The sequence below is a fragment of the Phalacrocorax carbo genome, chromosome 23, assembly GCF_963921805.1.
Source record: "Phalacrocorax carbo chromosome 23, bPhaCar2.1, whole genome shotgun sequence".
In the NCBI taxonomy this organism is placed as follows: domain Eukaryota; kingdom Metazoa; phylum Chordata; class Aves; order Suliformes; family Phalacrocoracidae; genus Phalacrocorax; species Phalacrocorax carbo.
This window is the reverse complement of record NC_087535.1, coordinates 8077825-8104572: the sequence shown is the minus strand read 5'-3', so window position 1 is coordinate 8104572 and position 26748 is coordinate 8077825. Positions and strand designations below refer to the sequence as shown.

Genomic DNA, 26748 nt, shown 5'->3' with positions numbered 1-26748 from the left:
AAAACATGGTGTTGATGTTTTGCCAGTTACCATCAAGTATATATAATATTATTCTGAGAAAACAGCTGATTTTAGAAGAATACATAACTGGAAGGGAACCTCCAGGGTTGGTTAAGTCCTGTCACTTCTGTTTAAAATATACCCCCCAGAAAAGCTATTTAAAACATTAGGATTGTGACAGATGTGCAAAAGAAGTATTTCTGATTTGTCCTGACAGAGCTGAATACCTGTGGGAGGAGTCTATGCTGGTTAGACATCACCACTACTGGTCTGCTGGAGCTGCACTAAATCAAGCTTCCATTTCCTCTCCTCCAGAAAGTTTAAAATAAGACATTAACATTCTTGAATGAGAAGAAGCTGCACTATTCAGTGTCCTGGGGAGAAAGAGTGGTGATGTCCTGGGGTCCAATCTTCTATGCTGTATTTCCAGTTATACAAGTGGCAGTCATGAAATGGAACTACTTCAACATAGTACACCATTTTTTCTCCCCACCGTAATGATAACGTTATCAATGCTTCCAGGTTTAAAAGAACTATATTTCTGTACCCTAGCAAAAACACAGAGGCCAGAATTCAACCCCAGTTTTCACAGAGAAGTGTCAAATCTATAAATTGCTCTTAGAATTCTAAAAGTCTTGCATATATCTTTACATGCAATATAAGCCAGTTGTTAACTGTCCAAGTACTGCAGTCTGAATTGAAATTCATCTGCAGGGGAATCAAGATTTAGAAGTTTGTGCACTTTACATGGAACAGAGATCTACACAGAGATTTGGCAATAATTTTAAGCACTGCTATTATTGGAAGCAATTAATTTAGTAAATCTACTAAATTTTCAGTTCTAAATAAGTTTCCAGGCAACATACCCTTCTTGTCCATTCTTCCTCAGATTCTGTGGCATAACTGTTTAAAAAATGGGAATTCCCTATATATACTTGTTTTGTTTGGCACTTGTTTCACTTAGAGGTGCCCGCAAGCAAAAATTTTTTCAAAACACAGAACCACTTGCTTTTTGATGTGATCCATTTCTCCACTCTTACATTATGCCCCTTGTAACATTGCTTTAGACTGTTCAGGTTTTACTAGTGGTCTTTATTGCGTGATTGCCAAACAAGCAAAGAAATAAGGAGACTGATCATTTATATTTCAATTATTTCCTTTTTCAGACAGCACTTAGATCAGTTGGTAAATACCGCATGCTTTACTGTAAACCCCTATGAAGCATTCACGTGCAATTAGCATTTTATATATTTATAATGTGCCACCACTCCTACAGTATGTGCCAAGACTAAGAAATAAAAATGAAGTGGGGGTTTTTTACCCCCCCAGGTCTGTAATCCTGAATGCATGTAAATTCTGAAGAAATACTCCGGTAGGGTATTTTATTAATCCCTGGGAACAGTAGGTAGAAAGGAATAGTATATAGATGCTGTCTTCAGCATCATTTAAATAACACTGCATCATTTACTGGATTCTACCACAACCGGGAATCCGGGAAGAAGACAGTAAAAGAACTTTAAAAAAAAAAAACAACCCTGCTGAAAATAAATTCTTTTGTGGTTAAAAACTAGCCAGTTGGAACTGAAGCAGTGTTTTCTTAGGGTGGCAGAACAGTCGGAAAAGTTGTTGGATTATTTTTGGCAGCGACCAGCATATTGTAGCTCTATCATTACAGTTACTAAACTGACAAGAGTCCACTGAAAGGGTTATTACTTTACTAGTACATTCTTGCAAAAATATAGCATACTCAGTCTGGTAGCATGAAGCGCTGGGTTTTAGAACTTTGTTCGACCTTTCTGACACATTCATACCACTGTGACTAGCCTAGCCCCCAAATACTTCAACCACACAGGTACAGTAGAACATGAGCCCCGATCTACAGACAGCAGCAAATCCAAAGAGTGCCCAAATCATTGCAGAAGCATTGCACAGCACCATACAATGAGCACATAACAGATCGACGCCTGTGCCCTGCACTGCTTGAAAATGGGGTTGGAAGATTTCAGTTAGATTTTTTAAAATTAAGTAGCTTGTGTTTGGATCTTGGTAGGAGCCAAACCCAGTAGCTATAGTTACTGGCAGCCAGGTCTCCTGTGGACAGAAATTGTGCAGGTGTAAAATGAATCCAGTTCATGCTTTGTCATTAGCAGCATGTTCTCCTTAGTAAATGCACTTCAATCTCCACATGGAATCCAGCAGGATCTTTTGCAGTACAGAAATACATTATACAACCCTTATTTACCTTATTAAATGGAACAGATAAGCTATCTAAATATTTAAGATTAATAAAGTACTATTTCTATCACTTTCAATGGCACTCATGAATTTACAATCAGAAATGTTCTCTGCTGAGAAGGTGTCAGCATGCTGGACTTAACTGGTGAAAAAACCCAATGGTTTTCCTTTGATTTGGGGTCTATATGACCATTCATAGTGTAGTAATTAAGACTGGAGTTATTTCTGCCTTTACAGTAGCCAGAGGACAAGCATTTAAGTATGTGCTTTCATGTGCCTCCAAGTTTTGTATCATCACTTCTCAAATATCAACTATGATCAGATAATTCTCTGCCAACAAATGGTGATCTGTGATTGTCCTGATTCTCTGCTGAACTGACAAAGAGATTTCCCTGTTATTGTAGCTGTTGCTTTCAGCCCATTGCTCTCCGCTTCTTCGCTAGGCTTCAACAGTTACCCCCATCTTCTGGCCAATTTCTCCTAAATCTGGGAGCAGCTCTACAGTTTATAGTGCCTCAATGAAAAGAGTATCCCAGCCAAACAGCTCATTTGGACCCACTTTGAGTTACATACCAAAAAAAAAAAAAACCAACCCAAAGTTTAAGGCCTTTGACCTGTGAAAGGTCTTCAGATTCTCTCCTAAGCCAGGAAGACTCAAGTATGTTTCTGGCCCTCACCTGATTCCTGCCTGAATACTAGCAAAAAAAAGGAAGCCTGCCTAGAACAGAAAGAGTGTAAGTCATTGTCTTTTCACCTCACCAGTCCTAGTTTGCCAAAGGTCTTAAGAGATTCCATCAGGTAGATAAGGACACACTTGGTTCACCCCCTAAAATGTCATCCCAAGCCTGCCTTCCAGTTTCATTTCGTACAGCACACTGATGTTCTGTTTTTCTCCTAAAATTGCAGACATTCGGCGCTGAGACATACCAATTTGCTAGCTTCTAGTACAGTGCCTTTTTGTTCTGGTAGTATAAGAGCCTTAGAATTAATTTTTTTCTTTCCTTTTTCCATGCATGAATGAAACATCTCAGGCATCATCTCTTCACTGAAAAGACCCTCAGCTGTCTCTTATGAAATTGCTCAAGTGGAACTCATGTTCCAAATGATCAGCAGAGCCCAGTCACTGTTGCTGGACAACCTGCGAGATGTTTCATCACTCCAGTCCGCTTTTTAACTCCACTCGCTTTCACTAAATGTGACACTAGTACAAAACAGCCCAGCCAACGCTGCAACCACACATCTTCACACCTAGCTCAAACAGTGCTGGGGGGATGGGGGAGGCTAGGACTGTCCTGCAGGTAACTGGTATTCCATGTAGAACATTACAGTCGCTGGCAATGTTACTGTACGCGTTGACAAAAAACAAAAAAGAGGAACAAAAGTCACCTTCCACTGGCTGCTCAGAATGTACAGCAGTATGCATGTCGGCAACCCTCCTTCAGGGTCTCTAAAGGACTTCCAGCGTTTGGGGCATGAACTGCACTAAGATGCGTCTCTGGTTTTGAATGTTTGAGTAGTGCTAATAGGTGCACTCCATTCTGAAGTACTGTGACAGAAAAAGGACACGGGGCTGGTGATGGTGCTATTTAGACCAGCCTGGACAAGCAAGCAGAGTAGCCGCTGAGTTTTACATCGGCTGCATTTGCTGGCACACACCTTGCGGTGCCTTTACTTGTAACCAGACTTGCTGTCCAAAGATGATGTGAGGTCTGAGCCCTGATTTGTCTATCACTACTGAGCAAACTGAGCTCAGATAGTGACAGCAGCAGGTATTGCTTCCCTATGCCGCATCACTCCTGTTTCTGGTGAGCCTGGAAGATGCAGAGAGGGATCAGGAGCAGTGGATTGTTAACCACGGTCTGGTAAAGGTGCTGAATAAAGGTAGCTCTGTCTTACAAACGTGCTGCTCTTCAAAGTCGAGAACTGCACTTTAGACAATTTCTACACTGCAACAGTAAAAAAGGCACAGTTCAGAAAGCCAAGCAAGTGGATTTGCCCCTGTACTCCTGCTATCAAGTGGGGAATGGTACTGAAAACATTTATTTGCTGGCTAATTATTGAAACAAATACTTCTACTTCTAGTGGAACGCAGAATAAGCAACTCCCAGACTCAGCTACGCAGTCAAACTGGCCCGATGGCATGCTGCAGCCAACCCCAGCTCCGCGTCTGGATGAAATAAAGACCTTGCTGGGGGAGCAGTTGCTTGTGCAGTATACTCAGAGGTAAGCACAACGTACACGCTCTCCTCAGGGCAGACTGAAATCGTCTAATACCAGTATCACAAAATAGCCTGAACATCTGCACCAGAAGAAGTGTTTAAGTGTCACCTGACCAACATACAAGTGGGGCAGAGTTGTCATCCTGAACAAATCATTGGTCTGTCTTCTAAAGAATGATGAGGGCATTTATTACTTAGTTAAGTAATAAATAAATAAATAAATAAATAAATAGTTTGCATTTAATAAACGTTACATGCAAACATTATTATGCAAACAGAAGTATGCAAACAATAGTTTGCATTTAATACTCTTATTTTTGGAAAAGCTTAGCTCTTTGACTTGTTTAACAAGTTGCTTCACTGATAACCTGCTAGCTAGCTATTGTCTGGCTAAAATGGGAGTTTCCACTTATTCTGTCATCTTTTATTCTGTCTCCAGGCATCGTATCTTTTGTGGGGAATGTTTACTTATAATGAGAGATGGTCCACTTAGAAGACAGAGTTCTCATTAAACACCCTCTGTTTTAGTAGAGTTTTTGTATTTTTGGCGTTGAAATGCCTGTGATAACCTTTGTGGCCAATGTTACAGACACCCATGTACTACCAGCACTAGAATTGGCAGCTGTGCATCTCCCTGGAAGTTCAACTGGCTGCACTTGGCATGCACTGTGAATGCTTCTAGAAAGCGCCATGAAAGGACCTAGTAATTATGTGACAAAGTTTAGAAATAACCCCCAAAATACCCTATAAAATATCTATGCATGTCAGCAAAAAAGTCCACAATCCTCACAGTCTAAGGCATACCTATTCTTTAAATGTTAACTTCTTTTGCTTGTGTTGTCATCAAGCCTAGTCCACTTTCTTAACCTGTTTCTATTCTCCACTCATTTAATAATTGATTAAAAGATTCAATTTTGACTCTTCAGGAAAACTACCAGGTATTCCAAATACATTTTGTCTGTGTTTGGGCCACACTCCCCAGAGAATGCTTTACCACAAGGAGAGGAAATACAAGGCAAGTATTTAAAAAAAAAAAAAAAAAAGCACACAGGTGAGATCTTTCTGATTTTGTGTTAGTGGCCTTCAAGCAATAATCTTAGCATATGCAGCATAAGAAACTCAGAGAAGGGAGATAAATGTAGCTGCATTTTCCAGCAGTGAATCTTGTATAGCACAAAACCAGAAAAAGCTCTTTGCTGACATTGCAATGTCTCTTTCCTATAGAAGGAAATAATAAAAAAAGGGTTGATGTATAAACACAATAGGTTGAGGCTGCTATTGGCATGTCTAAATTGTGCCTGGATTTTGTTCTGCAAACCTTTTCCATTAACATTTCTGTTAGGAAAGCTAACTCTTTAGAGACGTAATGAACCATCTGATTTTAATTTGGTTGTAGAACAAGGGGTTACACAGAATTGTGCATAGCCAAGCTATTGAGCTACACCCAGCTCTGCTTCCTTATACAGATGATGGTGACTGCTCAAGCACGAGCAGCATGTGGGAAAGCAGCAACCCTCAGCCTTGTTTTCAGCAGATTAAAGTAGCTTTAGAACAGTAAGGATTTTCTCTGTGAGAGAGATTTAACTGTCCTCATCATCATTTTGTACACCCCTCTTCCAGTCCAACTGTTGCACAGACAACTGCTAACGTGGCTTTTGGCCTTTCTCTTCTCCCCTTGATGCAGGATTGCAGCATCTTCACCCTCTTCAATCACTACCTTCACTTGGCATATCCTGCTGATTTCTTAAATGCTTCCCCAGCCCTGCACAAACACTGCTGTTTATTTCATTTCAGCTCTTGTCTGAGATAAGACTAGCCACACAAGATCCTATGTGACATGTCAGGGTTCTGCATTTTCTACAAGATTGTGCTCTAGCAAAGCTAAAGCACTCAACGAGGGCTTTAGTGCTGCTGGGGATTCTACTCTGAGAAAGCTGAACAGAGAGGGGGAACTTCAGCAGTAATTGACCCACACCCAGAAAAAAACACGAAGACATGCTGGGAAATCACAGTGGAACTGCAGAGCCTGATTCCTCTTTTACAAAGCCCTGTTTGTCCAGTCTATGTGCGGCTGCCTGCCCGCTGGCTGGACACAGTGTAATTCGGGGCCAGCTGAGACATGTCAGGCAAAACAAGGCAAAGAGACAGGGGAGGAGCCTTGCTTGGTAGTTTTTTTCTGTTTATACCCTGTCTCTGCTTATTAAGTCTTCAGAGAGGAAATACAATGTCTGCCCCTAACTGCAATTTCAGATCATTTCTGAACGTCTCTTATTTCCAGGATGCCTGCTGCTGCTTTGTTAACCCAACATGTGGCTGAGTTAGTCAACATGTGGTAGTTACCTAACAAGGTATTACTGCTGCTGGTCTTCTGGCATAAAATTGTTCTTAGTAAAGTTTTAGACATTCTCCACACCCAAACAGATGTGCATATTGTCCAGATCGAAGGCAGACTGGCACTGGCACTGGATCTGCTATGCAGTGTCAATTGTGGAGCTTCTTGCTCATGGCACACTGAAAAAAAGGAAGGCGTGTCCCTGTACATAATTCCCAGTACTATGGCCACAACAGTTGTATCCCTGCTACACCTAAGATGCCAACCCCAAAGTAGCCCACCACCCACAGAGCTCCTATGTAATACCCATGTTTGTTCTAACAGGAAGCTTGAACATGGAAAAATCCCATCTGTCCTTGTGACATGTGATGCCCGAGCTCTTCTGGGAAGGAGCCTGGGGTTTATCTGCCCCAAATCAGAAATGAGGTGTGTCCCAAAAGGGCAGATGGGATAGATGGAGGCTGCTGGAGGCTGCTGAGACAGCCAGAGTGGTGGGGCCTGTCCACATGGCAGGTAAGCGCGGGTGTTGAGTGTGTGATAACAGCACAATTCAGTGGGGCTCCCCCCCTTCCACAAATACCAGCTTGGTGGTCCCCATCCCAGCCCCAAAGACACCTCTGCAGACATATTAACTGAATGGACAGCTATTTTAGCCAAGCGACTGCTTCTGCTCTCACTACTCTGCAGGGTATATGCAGCCAAGAGACCGGCCCTGGCCAAAAAGATTGCTGCAAAAATCACTAGAGATTTTACTCCTGGGAACATGCTGTCGCCATATGTTCTCCACATTAATAACACCAAACAAGTGCTTCATAAACAGTGCTCTAATAACAAATACCAGAGGAATTAATAATAATCTAGCTATTATTTTCTAATGTTCTCGCTTTATTAAGAACATTTATGCTGTCTGAATGGACTCTTCCGGAAGAATAGCATCTGGCACCCACATGAATACCAGATGAAATCTGTATGATCCTGGGTATCTTATAAATTTATTGTCAGCAACAGCATCCATTTGTGCCAGCACGGCTTACAGTAACATTACATTTTTCTTTTGTTCTAGGTGCATAGCGTAATGTCCATGCTGTACTACACTCTGATTATAGCTTTTTTGATCGGCACACAGGCAGCTCCAAAGTCAGAGGACAATGCTCCACTGGAGTATCCTGCAGAACACTCCCTGCTCAATACCCACCGGAGTAACAGACACCACATTCCCAAGGCAGCTCCACAGACATCCCACAGCCACTCTACTTGGACAATAGGTAGAAGAGAAGCTATAAATATCACCATGGACCCAAAACTTTTTAAGAAGAGGCGTCTCCGGTCTCCTCGGGTGCTGTTCAGCACACAGCCCCCCCCAGTGTCAGGGCAAGGACAGAACATGGGATTTCTCAGCAGCGCAGGTTCTCTCAACAGGACTGCCAGGACGAAGAGGACCACGCATCCCGTATTACACCGGGGAGAGTTCTCAGTGTGTGACAGCGTCAGCATGTGGGTTGGGGACAAAACCACAGCCACTGACATTAAAGGCAAAGAGGTGACAGTGTTGGGAGAAGTCAACATTAACAACAACATTTTTAAGCAGTACTTTTTTGAGACCAAGTGCAGGGACCCTAAGCCAGTCTCCAGTGGGTGCCGAGGGATCGACGCAAAGCACTGGAACTCTTACTGCACCACAACACACACCTTTGTCAAAGCACTGACAATGGAGGGCAAGCAAGCAGCCTGGCGATTTATTCGAATTGACACAGCCTGTGTGTGTGTGCTCAGCAGGAAGTCAGGGAGACCCTGAGATGGATCTAAATCCCATGGCAACATCCTCCTACCCCCCTACCTCAGTCTGTAAATTATTTTAAGTTATAAAGGACTGCATGGTATATTTATAGTTTATACAGTACAGAAAGAACCTCATTATTTATTAAACTCTTTTGGAAACCTTTCGCGTTTTGCAGTTTATTTACTGGCAGAACCCTTCAAAAGATGTTCACCTTAGTCTCTCATTCAGCCCTACAATTCTAAAGTTTTCACAGTGCCATCAAGCAATCTTTGCTTGCCATTCTACAAAAGGAAAACATTTTTCACACAGTTTTTACACATGTTGCTCTCTTCCACAACAAAATAATTTCCCTCACACCTCACACCAGTTTACTGTCAAAATCTTGTAGGTTTCTTTTAAATTGTTTTGTCCAACTACCAAGAAACTGAAAAAGACCTTTCAAAACTTTCTTCCAGTTTTACTAATTATCCATATTGATATTAATCTTATATAATTAATCATCTTCATGAACTCCTGGTAGAAATACTTGTTCTTCATGTTGCTAGATAAATTTCTAAGACCTTTAGTGTGTTTTTAATAATTGCTGAATTATTTTCACTGCAAAAAACAATCTGTTCTGAAGTATTTTGGAACGTTCATCTACACAAGAGTAGAATCTCGATGTATGTATTTTTGCATTAAAATGGTATTTTACAGCTCATTACTTATGAGCTATATTAGAGTGATGGGGTTGCAAATGTCAATATACGTATATAAGTAAAAATGTTCATGTGGCTTATAATTAAAATTTGGAAATTCTCTCAAGCTAGTATTTTGGCAACGGGGACTTGACAAAGGAGCAAGTCTTTTCCCACATGATAGAAGACAATAATAATAATAATAATAATAAAAAAAATCTCTGAGGCTGTGTTTTAGCAAGGAGCCCCAAAATAACCTTAAGCTCATATTTTCTGTGCGTTGGGGAACATTGGTCTCTACACAGTGGAGCTTGAGACCTGTGATGGGTGTTTCAGTCACTGCACACTGAATAAAGCTGCAGTTTCTCTCATTGTTTCCTTTGGAAGAACAGCTGTTATCCACCGCAGAAACTGTTTCAAAACAAATACCATTACGGTTTTTCAGCTTAGTTTCTTCCAAATCCTAGAGGGCACACCTTCACCCTTGCTTTCCCTCATGCAGTTAGTTCTTTAATCAAAAAAGCAGACCTGACATTTGCTTCCTCCATGTAAACAGCACAGAAGGGCAGCAGATCTCTAGAGAAAATGCGTTATGGTAAAACAGCGTCAGTGGAAATAACCAAACCTAGGCAAGATATGCTTTCTGGTATGATGGTGCCAGCCTGTGTGAAGTGGAAGGCAGTGAGACAGAGACCATTCCTGATAATCACTGGTATGCCACTTTTTGGCCCCCTCTGGTAGGTGGGCATGGTATGGGACAGCAATATTCCAGTGACACTGTTTTGCTCTCTCCAGAACAACATATTTGCAATATTTGCGTGAATCGCCCAGTTATCTGAAAGGTCAAGGAGAAGGCAGGCTCCTGACTGTCCCGTGTCCTCCAAATAACGACAACTTGTTCTGGAGCAGGGGGAGGCAATGAAGGAATACTTATAGTGCCATCATGTAGGCATCTGACACAGCAGCGGCAGCACCTGCCAGTCATCACAGGAGAGATGGAGGGAGATCAGTGAAACACACAGTATTCTTAAGCACAGAAAAACACAGAATTGGAGCTGAATCTCACCTGTGCTCTTCGGTGGCCCTAAAGCAATGGGAAAAAATAACAAATCTGCTTTAGAAGCGCTCTTTACCTTTACCATACGTGACACAATGCAACTAGGGCAAAATGAAGCTGCTGCTCATCCAGGATTTCCAGGTTAATTGAGACGGCCATTATTTTACCACTGACAAAACAAAACTGCAATTGAAAGTGTCTCATGAATGCATATGGTAATTCCAAACATGCCTAAGACTTGGCATGCCTTCAAAGACCTCTGAAACTGACAACTTTCTTCTTAAAGCAGTCTTTGGAGCTGACATTTCTTCCATATCCAGCCCTCTTAGAAGTTCCTCTGACTACACCTTAAAGCACATTCTTGCCAAGAACAAGGTACGACTACCTATAACACCCAATCTGAGGGACAAACAGCTGTCATTAAAAGCTCTATGGACCTTGATGAAAATTTCTATTAATAAACATTTAGCTATTCATTATGGGGGAAGGGTTTATTTAGTCTTGCAGATATTGACGCGATCTATTTCACATTTATCCCTTCAGCTGATTTTTATTTTGTGCTCCCAAGACTGAAGCCAGACTACCGGTTCACCCTTCATGACACTGATCTATTTTATTACTGACATTTCTTGCCTGTTCATTAAAAAAGGTCTCAAAAGGGAGGGTGGAAGAGTGAAAATGAGTTTGATGCGTTCACACTTGACCTTGATCACACTGTTAACTGAAGAATCTGGAATTCCAGACTTAGAGCTACAAACCCAAGCCTGTAACTTAAATTTTAAAGGTGTACATAATTTCTCTCCCTGCACGTTATTGTTATGCCTATGTGACACGTTGACGTGACCAATGACCTACTGAGAAGTGGTGAAGTATTTCAAGAAATTAATTTAATGAGAATGTGTGGTTTTATGATTATAAAATAAGAAAAACCTGGAAATGTGCATTCTCAGAAAGAGAATTATTGCCATATTTCAATTCTTGTATTAACTGTGCACTTATATGGCAAGATAAAGCTCCACCTCCAACCATAGCTACACAAACCCAATCTCTGAGAATCCCTCTGCAGCACTCAAACTTCATTCCACTTACAGATGTTCATACCATCTTTAAAAACAAGGATGTAGAACAACAGTAGTCCTAGCCGTTCTTGTGGTAACTGGCATCACAATTCCCTGTTACCTCCAGCAACAGAGAAATATTTATGATAAAGCCCAAGCATAGTTTCACAGAATCTAAAGAGATTAATATCATATGATCAGGACACCCTGAATGGCCAGAAATGAAGTACAGGACTGACTGCGTGAAGGTATAAGGAATTGTCACCTCTGGATGTGCCAGAGAACAGATGAGACAAATATTAGCCTGAAATGCTTCTGCCTTGAGTGAGATGCAAGGGGTACTTGATTTTCAGTGACATTTGCCACAATTTGCATGCTTCCAGGCAAGAGTTAAATTATAACTCTTTTTGTTGAAGTCATGTTCACAGTTGTCACCCACCTACAGAAAGGCTGAGAATGAACTTTTGAACATTTTCAGTTATGTATCTGGACCCTGATAAACATGGCCCCATACTTTTGGAATTTCATACGCAGATGAAGGAGTACAAGATTCATGCAATAATTGCGTGTAGAAACTCACAAATGCTACTGGTCTACAGCACAGCAGGCTGGGTTGATAAAATCAGAGACGGAACAAAACCTGGGAGAGCATTTTTGATACCATTGTTGATACTCTGGGGGCTTAGCCTTCCAAACCATAGTGCAGCCAATGACAAGACATCTTTTATAAAGACCTGACTATCTCAATTAGAAATGTCTCTTAGCATCCTACATCAAAGACAGGTGAACTGTCATGGAAAATCAGAATCATAGTATAGTTTGGTTGGAAGGGACCTTTAGAGGCCATCTAGTCCAACCCCTCTGCAGTGAGCAGGGACATTTTCAACTAGATCAGGTTGCTCGGACCCCCATCCAACCTGGCCTGAATGTTTCCAGGGATGGGGCATCAACTACCTCTCTGAGCAACCTGGGCCAGTGTCTCACCACCCTCACTATAAAAAATTAATTCAACACTGAACTATTTTCAGTGTTGAAGGAATTCTCCAAATTGTGAATTGATTCAGTGCTGCTGTTTGGGAAGCTGTGACAGCCGTTATCAACTGTCAACACAGTTGTTGTGTTAAGTCTGTAGCTTGTAAATATTTTCAGACACTGTCCTTTAACGTGTTTGGCTTTTTTTCTTTCTTTTTTTTTCCCCGCCAAGCAAGCATGCAGTAATCTGCCATTTTGTTGTCTACAACTCACATTATGATCAATATACAGAATCCTGTATTGCTGCAAAGTCAGGTATAAAGAGGCTTGAATGCCTTTTTTTTTTTTTTATACGCATTCCTGTGTAATGTCAGTCTTATGTTTATTGGTTGAGCAACTGTGCTTTCAGCAGTACACTCTCTTAGTGGCTTAGAGTTACTGACGAGAGGCAGCATGTTACAAACTCATTTACTGGAGAAATCAGACTGATGGCAATTACAGCAAATCATACTAAGAGGATATACAGTAGAGCAAAGGTGGAAATCTGTTTTCTTACATGATTTTAAGGGAAGGGGAAATCAATTACAGGATTACTGCTCAGCAGGAATTTCCTGGATTCCTAATGAGGTCTCATGTGATCAAACCTATACCACAACTGCAAGAGAAAGGATGAGGGACTCAAGAGCCAGGTGACATCATGGCTCAACATACGCTGCTGAAACACTGTCAAAGGCACCCAAAACAGCTTATTTTGCTGCTGTTTCCACTGTATCCAAGGAATGACAAGAGCATCCATATTTGGATAAGTTACTTTCATTTGTAATAGCTGCAGTTTGAACGTATATGGTGTTTCAAGACTGCGGTTCAGCAAGGAGAGTTCTGCATGGAATGGACTTGATAACCCCACTCACTTATTTGTATAAAGTGACAATAATTGAAAAACCTGTGATGAAGGATCTCTACAAATTAACCGTGTTCAACATAACTGCTAGGTTGTAGCACACTTCATTTCTCAAGAGTGCCTCAGGTACCCACAGCTTCTCCACTTCTTTTGAAACAGTGCTACACAGTTTGCTGGATTCTCTTCTTACTGTTTAAGTCTAGCAGGTTTTCATTATTTATACAAGCTTGACAACCAACAGCTTCCCTAAAGATGAACTGCCTTTATTTCTTCTTAAAGCCTTACTTATAAAAAGGATTGAAAATAATTATGGCTTAGAAAAAGGAAAGCTACTTCATATAAAATAAGATCAGCTGGAGGGTCTGCCATGAAACAGGTTTATTGGACGAATTGCAGAGTCACTATTGCAAGAATCTGAAATTTATCTCTAGATTCTGAGGAAAGAAAAACAAGATCCTTTTATTTAAAAAGCAACTCAGACCAGACTCGGTTTCCCCTTTAGCCAAACGCCACATGCATCACACCAGCAATTTCACTACTGATCATTTGGCCTGACTAAGGAGTGCAGGTTAAATTTTGCCTGGAGGAAAACAGATTGTTCTCTAGAAAGATGAAGAAGGCGTGGACCATTATCAGTTTCCATCACCTAACATGAGACTCATCCTCTCCTCAGTGCTGTTATTACAGTTTTGGTTTGGTGGTGGTGGTTTTTGTTGGGGGGGGGCCCAGGGCAGAGGACTACATCACGTCTGAAATCCTACTGGTTACACAATCATTCCTACGGCTGAGTTGATGCCAAAAGCCTGGAATGCCAGAAAGCCTATTCTAATGCCTTGACCTGCAATCAGGTTATCCTTCATTGAGCCTTGCCTAGATTATTTTCACTTCAGCTGCAGTACAGACAGGAAATTTTGACATCAACAGAGAAAGAACCAGGTTACGTAACAGTCATGCTTTCTCTACATGCTTCCTTTCATCCCTTACATGACACTGCTGCTTCATTATCTAATCCCTTATTTAAACATGCGATTAAAGAGAAATGCTGTAGAAGCCACACCCTTACCAGCTCTTCTTTAGCAAGCAACATCTTTCCTTAGAGCAATTACGGCCACTGTCAGGGAACTTACTTGCAGGGCTTGGAATCACTGCGTATTGTATTTTCACATTTCTCTGGCTGTCTTCTAGAGGAATTCTTTGCTCTAGACAAGTCAGCTTCTATATGCCTACAAATAAGTTATTCTGATATGGTATCTCTAGCACTATATAACAGTCATTGGACCTGATATGCAATCTTCAGTTCCAGCACTTGGCCTGTATAACCATTGAAGATTGTACATTGACACTTCAGTAGCACCCTTCAAGGAAGCTGCTTTATGAAGTGAAAAGAAACTAGCAAAAACTAAGAAACACTGAATGTTGCAGCCCAAGGTGAAACAAAATATGGAATAACCACTATACAGCAGTTTAATACGTCAAGAAAACAATCTGGCAGAACACCTGGGCACAGGAGGAAGGGTTGAAACTAAGAGAATACAGGACAGAACTATCCAGCTTCCAACCTGTCCAGGAGACAGTATCCATTGATTTTAGCATAAGGGAATGACAACAGGACCATCTTGTTAGAAAAATGGACGTTCCTTTTGTTTGGTTGGTGTTGAAGTGCAAAACAGCTCCATAATGGTTTAAAGAAATGGTGACACTAGCTGCAGAACGTCAGGGCTAACATTCAGGGATGTGCTTTCCTCAGCCCAATCAGCTGACAGCTTTTGATATTTCCTTGATTCAAATAACAAAAGGCAAGTTTAACATCCAGTACAGAACAGACAACATCTCAAGCACAACAGCAGACATGAAGGGGCTTTGCAGGTAGGGTGCCTTGCCTGAGAAGTCTTCATTTCTCCAGGGCAGAGTTCTCTGACCAGAGAATCACCTCTTTCCTATGCGCACAGTTCTACAGCAGATCCCAGACCTTGTCCTCAAATTATCAGATAAATATTTTGTCCTTATCCTCACAGTGATAACTGTTCTTGCAATGATTATTTTTACTTTATGATTCCAGCAAGCACTTCCTCAGTGTTCTTTGAGTTCTCCTCACAGTCCTTCCAGACTTCAAACAGCACCAAATATTTCCCAATGGAATTGGAAATTCATAGCTTTTGGAGGGTTTCCTTAAACTCTCCAAGAAATTAAGAGGAATGATGAAGCTGCAGAGTATTACTGTGCATCTCTGTTCAGGAAAGCCATCATCTTGCTACCTGCTGTCCAAGTGATGGGAACACTATGATCTGACTATAATTAAAGTCGCTGGGGTGGGGTAGGAGGTTCTTCTGTTGTGATTCTGCCAAACTGTTCTGGAGAACAAATTTTTCTTGCTTTACACCAAAAGAAAACCAAAAAACCCTCAAAAATGCCCATGTCTAAATCAGTGAAATGGATTACTGCTTTAAATACATATAGCTTTTTCTTTTGAAGTACTGCTTTTGGCACACATGGCTTTTAAATATAATATTACCAGCCAGCATTAAAGCACAAAATCCACCATACTTACTCTGCAAACTGGTGTTTCACTTGATACTCAAATTCAGTTACTGTGTGATGGCTCCTTCTGCCTGGAAAAGGCAAGCCTGTACTGAACGCACTGACTCATGGATTGTCTCTTTTGTATCACTTCCATTTACGTAATCCAGTATACATAGTGGCCCCTCTTCAGGCATTTGGCAAGATCTTGCCCTTAAGTTTGTGATCCAAAGTGTGATCATTTGAGAAATGAATCATATAGTTGCAAAGCTATGCAATAACATTCAGCCTAGGTAATACCTTTAGCCTCTGATGAACACAGTGCAGATGCTCTCAGCATCTCTATGAAAAGCACATCTGCTGTTGCTACTGATCATATGGATCCTCTGGGGATTTTGTTCTGTTTTCCTTTTTCCTCCTCAATCATTTGATTTGGTTAGATTCCAGTTCTACTGCACAGAATCCAACTCTGAGAACAAGTTAAGCTGTGGCAGGAAGGAAGGAACATGCAAAATCCAAATTCCCTTGTGAGAGATCTGTTAACCAATAAATAACAAGACTTTTATTACAGGTTCTAATTAAAACTGAACATGTCTGATTTAGGAGTTAAACTGTGTACTAATTCCAAAATTCAGTTTGATATGTTGCAGTAACATTGGAGCTCTATTCATTTTCATTTTGTATTGACCTGATGCACAGTAAAAAAAGGAATGGGAAAAAAGTGATCATGTCATCAACTGCAAATTATTGCTTTGGTTCAAGGTTCTTCACACAGGCTAAAACTCAAATTTCTAAAAACATGCGCACTGTAAGTTTTTAGACTCCATGGGATGACATTTTAAGGGGGGTGGAGTGGGATGGTGTAGGTAAATAGTGAAGGAGTGTGTGCACTTAGCTAGACAATGTCCGCTATGTCAAACCTGTAATTGTAAGATCTGAGTTTTTATTCTGTTATCCCACACAAAGTTAAGAATATTTTTCAGAAAGTTGTGAAAAACCATTTCCTATTAAGGCAGTAAAAAACTGAACAGACAGATTTTGTACAATTTAAGAAATTTAGCCATAAATATTGTTTAGCAAACCGTAAAACTGAGGCTTAGGTTAAAAATAAGCTGAATCAGAACAGCTGTATGTAACTAAGATAAAGAACTGAAGGTGGAGAGAATGCAGAAAATGTATGAAAAGTCCCTTGTCCTCCATTAGTTTCCTAAGACTATAAAATCAGAATAGACAAGGAAAGGAAGCATCTAATGGGAAAGCGCTGTTCTAAACTTGGACTGTTTACTGACAAATGATGGAAGCCTAGTTCTCTCATTCTAGGAAGACAAGAGTTCTTATAGTTCTCTTTCAAAGTGCACTCCCAAAGCAGATGCTTGAAGCCAAACACAACAAACTTTGCAAGGGCTATTGTTAGTCTGTAGCAAACCAACTTTTCAGATGTCTGACTGAAGCAAGTTATTAGACAAGCTAAATTCAGAAGTTAGGCACTAACACCATTTTCAACAGCCATCTAACATGTATTTCTTGCAGAGTTATTTGCCAACTACAATGTTAGAATTACTACACACAACTGTATCATTGAACTGTAAAAAGCAGGCAAAACACAGACAACATGCAGCTACTTTTTGCCACAAGACTGCTAGCTACTAGCTGATTCAGAAAAGCCATCTATAAAAGACAGTATCATCTTGCTTCACTCCTTGCCACGTAAGTAGAGTGACCGACACATAACGCAGCTTGCTACATATTGAACCTACTGTTACAATTAATGACTAATTGCTGACGTACACAAGAGGAAAAAAAAATGTTTGGTTTACTTGCACTTGACAACCTTGTTTTGAAGTTTTCATGCTTCCTCCTTGTTGCTGCTGTAAGAGTCCCCAGAGCTGGCAGAACTGTGACAATGAAGTTCCGGAAAAAAGTTAAAGGCTTTCTGCTGCGTCCTAAGTTGAACCAGTTACCCTGATTACAATTTCCACAGCCAGCACCAGGAGGAGAGCGGCACTACGAAAATGAAGGCCGTACATTCCAGGGGTAGCAGACCTCCGCATTAGCCCAGCACTACTGACCAAATGTACCACTTTCCATCCAATTAAGTTACATCAAGAGATGTATCCTTCTGAAACTGGAAGAAGCTGGTGTCCCCAGCAATTTAAGTTGTAATCAACCTAGAAATCTCCTTCAAATTCGCACATGAAATACTGAATTGTCCTCTATTTCACCAATGTTATAAAGATATTATAGGTCCTGATTTTCTGATTTGTTTAAAAAACAGCCATTTTTTTGGAGAATTTAACATACAGACCATCTTATCTACAATGGATTTGGGACAAATTGAAAGAAATAATATTGATCCCATCTTCCCTAAACTCAGGTCATCTTCAACTTTATCATACTGCTTAGATATTGTCTAATGCAGGTGAAGAGATGACTCATTCTGTGATTAATATCTTCCAATACAGCTGTCATCTGCAGCAAGGCTTAAATACTGACTTCTGAACATCAAAGCTAGGCAAGGGCAAATAGGCGTGATCAAACTAATAAATGAGATTTTGCAAACTGGAACTGATCCTAGCTCCTTCAGCATTAGGCTAAAAAATGATGTTTATTGTAAGAGTTTATTCCTCGCAGCAATCTCACCATTGATCTTACACTGCAAGACAAGTCAACAAATTCTGATTTTCTGTTAACTAGTTCTAACAGGATCTTACGTTTGAGCATAAAAGCTGATTCGACAAACATTTAATATTGCCAATTTCTCAGCATCGCCCTGTATTTACTTACAAACCACTGCCTTTTTTAATAATACTGACATATTTAGGGAACAGCTGTACTACTAAGCACCCAGCTGAAGCTAACAACTTGAAATCAAACAGGCTGTCTTGCAGTTTGCATGTTTCCATATTTTTTTTAAGCTAATTTTTTCCATCCCATTCTTATTTCTCTTATTTTCATGCACTAAATTTTTTTGTGTTCAGGACCTAGCTTATTAATATTGTTTTTGAAATGTTCCTCAAGAGCAGCAGCTCTCATTCTGTTTTTGCTCATTTTCACAATACTTACCTACTTTGCACCTAATCCCATAAATCTTCATTCTCTATTTTGCTCTGTTTGTTTCCCAGACTGTCACCCTGATTAATAAGGCACAGAATATGCAGTAACCCACTCACCAGGCAGGTGACCATGCACGGTAGGGCCCAGTCAATCAATCCAGGCCTTCAAAACAGGTATCATCCCTTACCTAAAGGATCTTCCCTGTCGATACCCTAAACTGAAATGGCAGTTGGAGGCAGGAGCAACCAGGCCACAGTTTTAGCTGCTCATGATAAAGCAGCAGAAGGAGGAATGAAAGCACATTTTACCTTCCAAAGCTCATGCAGAACAGGCTGCAACAACGCCAGTACTCCTGCCAACATGCTTCATTCTTTGCCTGACAGAGCCTCTGCCATCCAAATACCTTAGATCTTTCCCTCAGATATGTATTAAATGCTGTATTTTGCAACTTGAGCATCAGTTACAGTTGGAGACAAAACCACCACTCTAGCGTGTTCAGAGCAACCCATGGAAATAGTAGACTTTCTTGTTAATTTGCCCTGTTTGGATGAGAGCTCTGAAATTCACTCCACTGGAACACTGCTAAATGTACCTCTTTGCAATGCTGATCATTTTCAGACACCTTGTAGATGTAAAGAAGTTACTTTATAGGAAATGAACAACGATTTGTGCTGATCTGAAGCAGGACTGAAATGAGCAAAAATGCGTTCACTTAGGGCATTTATTTTGTTTGACAGTTTCCTACTGGCAGTCTTCATGTAGGTACTACATCTCAAGCAATCATTGTAAAGCCCTAAAATACTCTTTCAAATAAAATGTACATTTTTGAAAGGCTTCTTTTGTGTTTTGTTTTTTTTTTAGTTTGTTGTTTTTGTTTGGTTGGGTGTTTTTTTTTTTGTTGTTTGGTTGGGGTTTTTTTCTTAATAAATGAAGTGGCTACAAGGATAAAAAATGTTTCTGGGCTGACTCCAGTTGCTTTCCTGGCTTTTTTCCAATGATGTTCAAATCAGGGGTTGTTCAAACTAGCAAACAGTAGTTTTGCGGTTTACTCATACAAAAAATTGGGAGCTCTGGTATTTTTTTAGCACATATTACTAACAGGGTTCAAGAGTACCCTCTCCTCTGTCATGTGGTTCTGGCTGTGCACAAACATTGCTTTGACCAATAGAGGCAAATTTAGCTACTTCCCAGAATGATTTGTTGCATTCTCACGACAGTTGCAATCCCAGACTGGATTAGATCCAGTGGGAAAATGTTTAGACAAAGTACTGCACCAAACAACACCCCCGAGAGATGTGCCTGTGGTTTGCCTACAACAGAAAGTAAGGTTACAGAGAGACATTTAAAATGTTATGCTGTGATTGTGTGTTTCAGAGTGAATGACCTATTCACAGAGAGCAATACTCCAAAGAGATTCCAGGCCAAAAAAACTGAGCATCCAGCAAACGTGCAGTCATACTCATGATCTCTAACACCAACCATTTGGTACAGCTCTGTATAACTCAAATATCATGACAGTCCAGAAATGGAAACCAGAAAAAGAAAGGATGTACATGGGGAGACTGGAAAAGGAAGCTATCACTATGTTCGACAAATAACCTCCTAACACTCTCCCTCCCAACCCACTAGATTTTAGGTTTCAAGAGTCCTCAGGAAATATTTAGCTAAAAAGACTATATATTCTTCATTCAGTGATCAAACATGAGAGGCAAATGTGGGGACTGCGAGTTGGAAAGCACAAACGCAGCTTGAATGGCTGTGAAATTAGAAGCAGGAAACTGTCTTAGTGCCTCTGCTGTGCTGCACTAGCCAGAGCATAACCAGCAGGTTGAGAGAAGCAACTATTCCCCTATATACAATAGCTTCCATAGCAGAGAAAAAAACATGAGGAGCGAGACCATCGCAATCAAAGCCACCACAGGGAGGTACCAAGAGTTCATAGTCACTATTACTCAATAAAAACAGAACTCAGTGAGTGGCTGGCTTTGGAAGCGAGGCATAGCCAGTCTGCCACCTAAGTACTTCCACCTCCTCAAACATTTCTACCTGCACTCACATTTTACGTACAGATTTTGTGACAGATTTACTTCCCATTCACTGCAGAGTTATGCTGGAACAGCTATCGTCCAACCACTGCTCCTTTTGTGCAGTCAGGAGCGACACAACATATAATGGTTGGGGGCAGAGATTTTATGTCTATCCCAACTTACAACTCTGTAGTGTCTCAAGTATTTTAGAGACTTAGCTCTGACACCAGCTCAGGCCACAAGTTTTTCCACTGTGAACAGACAGAAGGCAAAATGATAACACACTTCTATCAAAATATTTCCAGCAACAAGAACCAATGAGATGGCAAATGCAGCTCCTTAATAGCCTTTGCCTTCTCAATTCCCAACCCTTAAACCTAAACCATGCCTCCACTCATTTCTTCTCACCAACTAATTTGGAACAACATTTCTAAACAGTTGCTTGGGCTTTTCTTTTTCCCTCTTTCCTATTGGTTTCCCCTTTCTTCTTGTATTAGAGTTGTTTGGACTCATTCTATTTGCGTACATTCCACTCAAGGCAATTAAGTTACTTCTATAACACTTCCCACTCAAAACATTTCTATTCTCAAAGGCATTTTTGCCTTTGCCTTCAATTTGCCTGAAGACTACTATGCAAGCTGCATAGCCTTGCATTTTTAGTCTCTTCAAGTAAGCTTTACCAATTTTTGTTCCTCTTATTGCTACAGCAGATTCCTCTGAATAGCAGTTACTACATGTGCACATTCATAAAACAGAGAAATAATGAATTATGTCTGACACACTTGTTAGTTCAGTAAAACTACATTCTTACAGTCATCTTGCGATAGTATGCTCCTGAATAGATTTTCTGACTCGGGCAACGTCATTATTCAGCTTTTCTTATTCTCTTTGTTTGCTGGAATGTTACCTTAAGCTGCTCAGAAGCTACAAGATGTGAGAAATTCAAATCATCTGAAGACAGTTTCTTGCCTGCCACCTATCACAGGTGGCATTACAAAAACGAAGTCACTATTGTTGTTAAATTACTGTTATGTGTAGTGCTAGTTACTTTCATTCACATCTTTGCTGTGAATGCACAAAAGATCCTTTGTGAACCAGAGAACTAATCAACAGCAAAAGATAAACAGCCAGAATATGTAGGAAAGACTTAGAATCATAGAATCATTAAGGTTGGAAGGGACCTCCAGGATCACTTGAGTGCAACCATCAGCCCAACACCCCCATCCCTCCTAAAGCATGCCCTGAGGTGCCACGTCTACACGTTTGGTTTTTTTTAACACCCCCAGGGATGGTGACTCCCCCACCTCTCTGGGCAGCCTCTTCCAATGCCTGACCACTCTTGCAGTGAACAAATTTTCCCTAATCTCCAATCTAAACCTCCCCTGACACAGCTTGAGGCCATTCCCTCTCATTCTGTCACTAGTGACTTGGGAGAAGAGACCAACCCCTCCCCCCACTACAGCCTCCTTTCAGGTAGTTGTAGAGAGTGATAAGGTCTCCCCTCAGCCTCCTCTTCTCCAGACTTACTAGTTCTTAAACGGTATGTCCTTCATTTTATGTTTATTCTCAGTGTTTAAATTAATCTCTAAGCCAGAGGTCAAAGAGAAATTTCTTGTATTTATTTTCTCAGTGTGATGGAATAAGCAGAACGTCATGGTGTTATTTTATGATAAATCTTAACTTACATTACAAACGATGCTGAGCCAACAGCAGCAAGACCAAAAACCTTCTTAAGCTTATCAGAAACAGTTTCTACAGCTTTTAAGACATAAACAGGATTTTAATTGGAATTGGTACTGCTGTGAAAGTATCTAAGCCTCTATTTAGCCTCTTCCTTTTGCATAAATGTAAGATGCTGAGGGAACTGGGAATGAACAAGGAATCAAATAAACATTTTGGCTTCCTGTATTGGACCACACCATCCAAACTGCCAGCCCCGCAACGAGGTACACGCGGCGGCGGGAGCAGAGACACACACAAAAAAGCCCCATAGCATACCATGCCAGCTCTGAGAACACAGATATCATCTCTATGAAGCTGACAATGTCCGTATATGCAAAGACATATGAAGTGAAAGGGAGAGGATTCTTGTGAAGAGGTCTTGAGGCTGGTTAGTATGGCTCAGCAATACTGCTGTGGGCTATTTTTACACCCCTAGATAAAAAGTAACATGTAAAAACAGTTAAAGCTCAAGGGCTACTTAAGAGAATTCAGTGAGATGGTTCCACTACAGCTCATCCAATGCATCTCGTCTCTTCTACATTAGATGAAAGGAATGTGAACAGAAGTCTACTTCCAGAGCATCAAAGAATTCCTCTCTTTTTTCAGAAAAAGGTATGTCTTAATGCACTCATCACTCTAGAAGTCTGTTTCGTACACCTTTGGAAACTAACACCTACCCAAGATACTACCAAAAGTTCATCTTACTTATCCACACAAACATACTCCAGGGCTGCACAACTGAGGCCCCATTTTATATAAACCGAACACCATAAGCCATAAATACACAAATGCATCACCTCTTCCACTCAATTACAAGATCTTTTTCTGAGACAAATACAAGTGCTTGAGGTTAAGTAATATGCAAAGCAGAAAAAAAGGGAATAGAAGAAAATCTGATCTAACTGAAAGAGGCATCCCTGAAAATCACATGCTGCCTGTAGCTCCAACACACATTTAAAAAATATGTTTAGACAGAATCTAATGTATTTAAGTCAGTCCAAAGGTTTGCTATGTCAGCACCCTGTTTCCAGCGACAGCCAAACTGGATGCTTACAGAACAAAGGCCAGTATGCATACTTGCATCATAACTGGTAAAGATCTAGATACAATTTAAGGCCCAAACAAAAGAACATACTAAAACCCCTATGGCTATGAGATCTGAAGAACCTAATCAATAGCATATACCTTGCCACTCGACAAAGAAATACTTCTTATGCTTTTACAGGAAGAGGAAAAATATCAGAAAATTTTATCATCAAATCTCAGAATCCACAAAAAAGAGGAGGAATACAGCAGGAGAAAGACACTCTAGCTAGCAGTTGCATTATTAAATTATCCTCGTTAAAACAACCTCACCAAGAGACAACTGCAAATTTGTATTCATTAAGTTATAGGCTAAAACCCAGAGTAACAGATTTTATTAGCCTCCTGAACTCAGAGATCATGGATGTTCAGGCAAATCTTTGTCATCTTGAACAGGCTTAGAGTAAAAGCAATCTATATACAATATTATTCATTGCACTATGACCAAAAATGCTATGGTTTTGTAATTGAACTGGGGCTTGAGGATACACCAAAGATACCAGGAGTCTGGGAAACACTTATCTAGGAAAGACAAATGCACTTCAACAGTGGAAAAAGCTCAGTCCCTTCTGAATTATGCAGAAGGACACAGCCACTTACATTCAGTTGCATGACACAAACCTAGTGCGGCAGCAGGCAAAATGCTACAGAAAGTAATCAACTAAGGGACAAGTACGTACGACCCCTCACCATCCTCCCCTCCTTGCCAGAGTTGGCATATACAGAATATACTGTTATAATCGTCCATTATCATGGACTGCATATATCCTATACCATTATCAGCATATATCATAGGCCTTACTTTTGTCATACATTTGATACCTCTGCTATCAACCACCTTGATCTGCATCACTTGATAAGTGAACAATGCTAACGTATATTATGTTATCAACAAACTATGTTCAACTGACAGGGCAACCTTTTCCGATTTTAAGTAACAGTGGGCCTCATTCACATTGCTGGCAGCACAGACCACATTGCTGTATGATACAAAGAGTAGCAGAACACTAGCTTATACAAAACTCAGAAAGCTGGGTATGGACACAGTGAAGAAACTTGCTGCTGCCCACTACTGTGGCATGTAGCCCAAAAAAACCCCAAATACTATCATTATATAACTCTTATATTTGAAATTTGGTTCCACTTTTGCTGCCTATTCTTTTAATTTCCCTTTCCTTTCCCTTAACATTTCCCCATCTTTTAATTCATATATAACATTTACGTTTGTATTTATAAAGAATACATGCTTTTGGCCTCTGAAAAATCTCCAAGAGATCACCTTTTCTTCCCACAATGTAGACCCAGAGCATCTAAAGTATATTTGCCTGTTATATTAATAGAATTCAGAAAATTGCTTTACAAAAATCCTAAAAGAGAATCAGCCAAAGTTAGACTTGGCATCTGCACAAGTCTCAGTTATTTTTTGGAATACTTTGACAACACTCTTATGTTATTGTCTCTCGGTTCATTTTTCTGCCCATGTATTCCCCAAAGAAGGAAAGAAGGGTATTCTTGTTCTCTGAATAAGGACACATCTTGCTTGTTAGAGTGACTTATTTATTTTCCCTTCTCCTTCTTGAATTGTTGGATCTTTGGATTGTGAGGCTTCAAATCCTTCTAACCCTTGCTCTTCCACATGAGGGCACAGAAGTCACCCTACTGCCTCAAAGTAAGAGAAACTAGAACAAAACTTTACCAGCAGAGGAGATGCTTTCAATTTTGGCCTTTTCAGCTGGACACTGCAAAGACAGCCTTCAGAGATCACAGAAAGCCTGTTAGTTTCCTAAATCTAATTTAATAACACAGAAAACCTGAGCTGTTCAATGCTGGCATAAGCAATGTTGCAATGCACCCCCCCAGCTCCACGAGGCTCTTTGTTTCACCTGTGTCCACCTGGAGACAAAATAAAGGTGAAGTATGAACAGGGCTACTCTCCTATAAAGGTGCTTCTGAAGGAACTCTGCAGTCAACTGAGAAAATTTTCATTTTCTTTCTTCCATTTGATCTTCTCTGCAACATATTTTTCACATTACTTCTCACATTTTACTTCCATCTGGTTTCAGCTTTTGATTAGAAACTTGGAAGTTCAACTTTAACAGCTCAGTACAGAGATCTGAGCTGCTTCTAGCCATTTTCCTCCTCCTCGGACCTTAATTCAGTCGTATGGTTCTTTTTAGTGTACCTCTGCCCACACTGGAGGCTATATCCTTAGTAAATAGTTTGCAACTCTTGCAAAGAGCAAAAAGCTCTAATCTCTGCAAACACAGGAGGATTTTGTTATCTGGAAAGAAGCAAAACCTACAAAACAGATGATACTGTTTTAAAAACATTTGCTATAAAACGTGTCATGATAGGGAAGCTGCAAATTGTCAGATTTATCAGACAGGATACAATACACATTTAAATGTTAGTCAACAGTTTCACCAGTAATATAGGACCAAGAGCACCTCAGATATCTGAACTCTGTGCGGAATTCACTATAGTCACCAAAAACCAACACCCAAGTTACTGCTCAGAAAAAAAAATTTCAAAATGTTCAGTAATAAGCGCTGTTTTGATGGGATATCCATGTCCTTCCCTGCACAGGATCAGGAGAAGCTGGCAGCTATCAGCTGTGTAGTCAGGTCAGGAAAGGCTGGTGGATGGTCCCATTTTCACCACTAAAAAATAATCATCTTTACCTTAAAAGCATTAAAGCAGCATATTGAGTCAGAATAAAGACTGATCTATGTCTACTCCACTGTTTGCAACAGCACATGCCTCTGAATTATACAACAGACAGGCACATAAACACCCAACATAAAATAAAGACAAACTGGCGATTTGGGAGCAGTGACTCTCCCATAACAACCCATTTCCAGCAGAATAGCCAGAAGTGCTTAATTCTCAAGGACCTGTGAAAGCCTTGAAAGAAAACTGGATATAAGCCAACATCAGAAGTAATCTTGTGATTTCAAACCCCTTTTGAACAGCACCACACACAGTAATTTTCAAAGGCATTCTGAATCACCACCTTCCACAAGCATCCATGAGAAGTTACTTACCTAGCCTAGAAATGAGGAGAGACCTGTAAAAAAGGAATTCAACTGCTAACTCTAAGAACCAAGGAAATGC

The 26748-nt window shown here is 40.4% G+C and overlaps 1 protein-coding gene across 3 annotated transcripts in view; it reads left to right on the top strand.

Annotated features, from left to right (window-relative positions):
• Positions 1 to 8729, top strand: part of NGF (nerve growth factor) — a 34960-nt gene extending 26231 nt beyond the window's left edge. Inside the window, exons 3-5 of one of the 3 annotated variants that reach the window (XM_064472087.1) lie at positions 4318 to 4458; positions 5381 to 5473; positions 7917 to 8729. In XM_064472087.1, the coding sequence (XP_064328157.1) occupies positions 5440 to 5473; positions 7917 to 8581 (699 nt within the window). In that variant the 5' untranslated portion in view covers positions 4318 to 4458; positions 5381 to 5439 and the 3' untranslated portion in view covers positions 8582 to 8729. Of the gene's footprint in view, positions 1 to 4317 lie in introns of all 3 variants that reach the window. The other 2 variants (XM_064472085.1, XM_064472086.1) reach the window with 2 other exon arrangements.
• The last annotated feature ends 18019 nt before the right edge of the window (positions 8730 to 26748 follow it).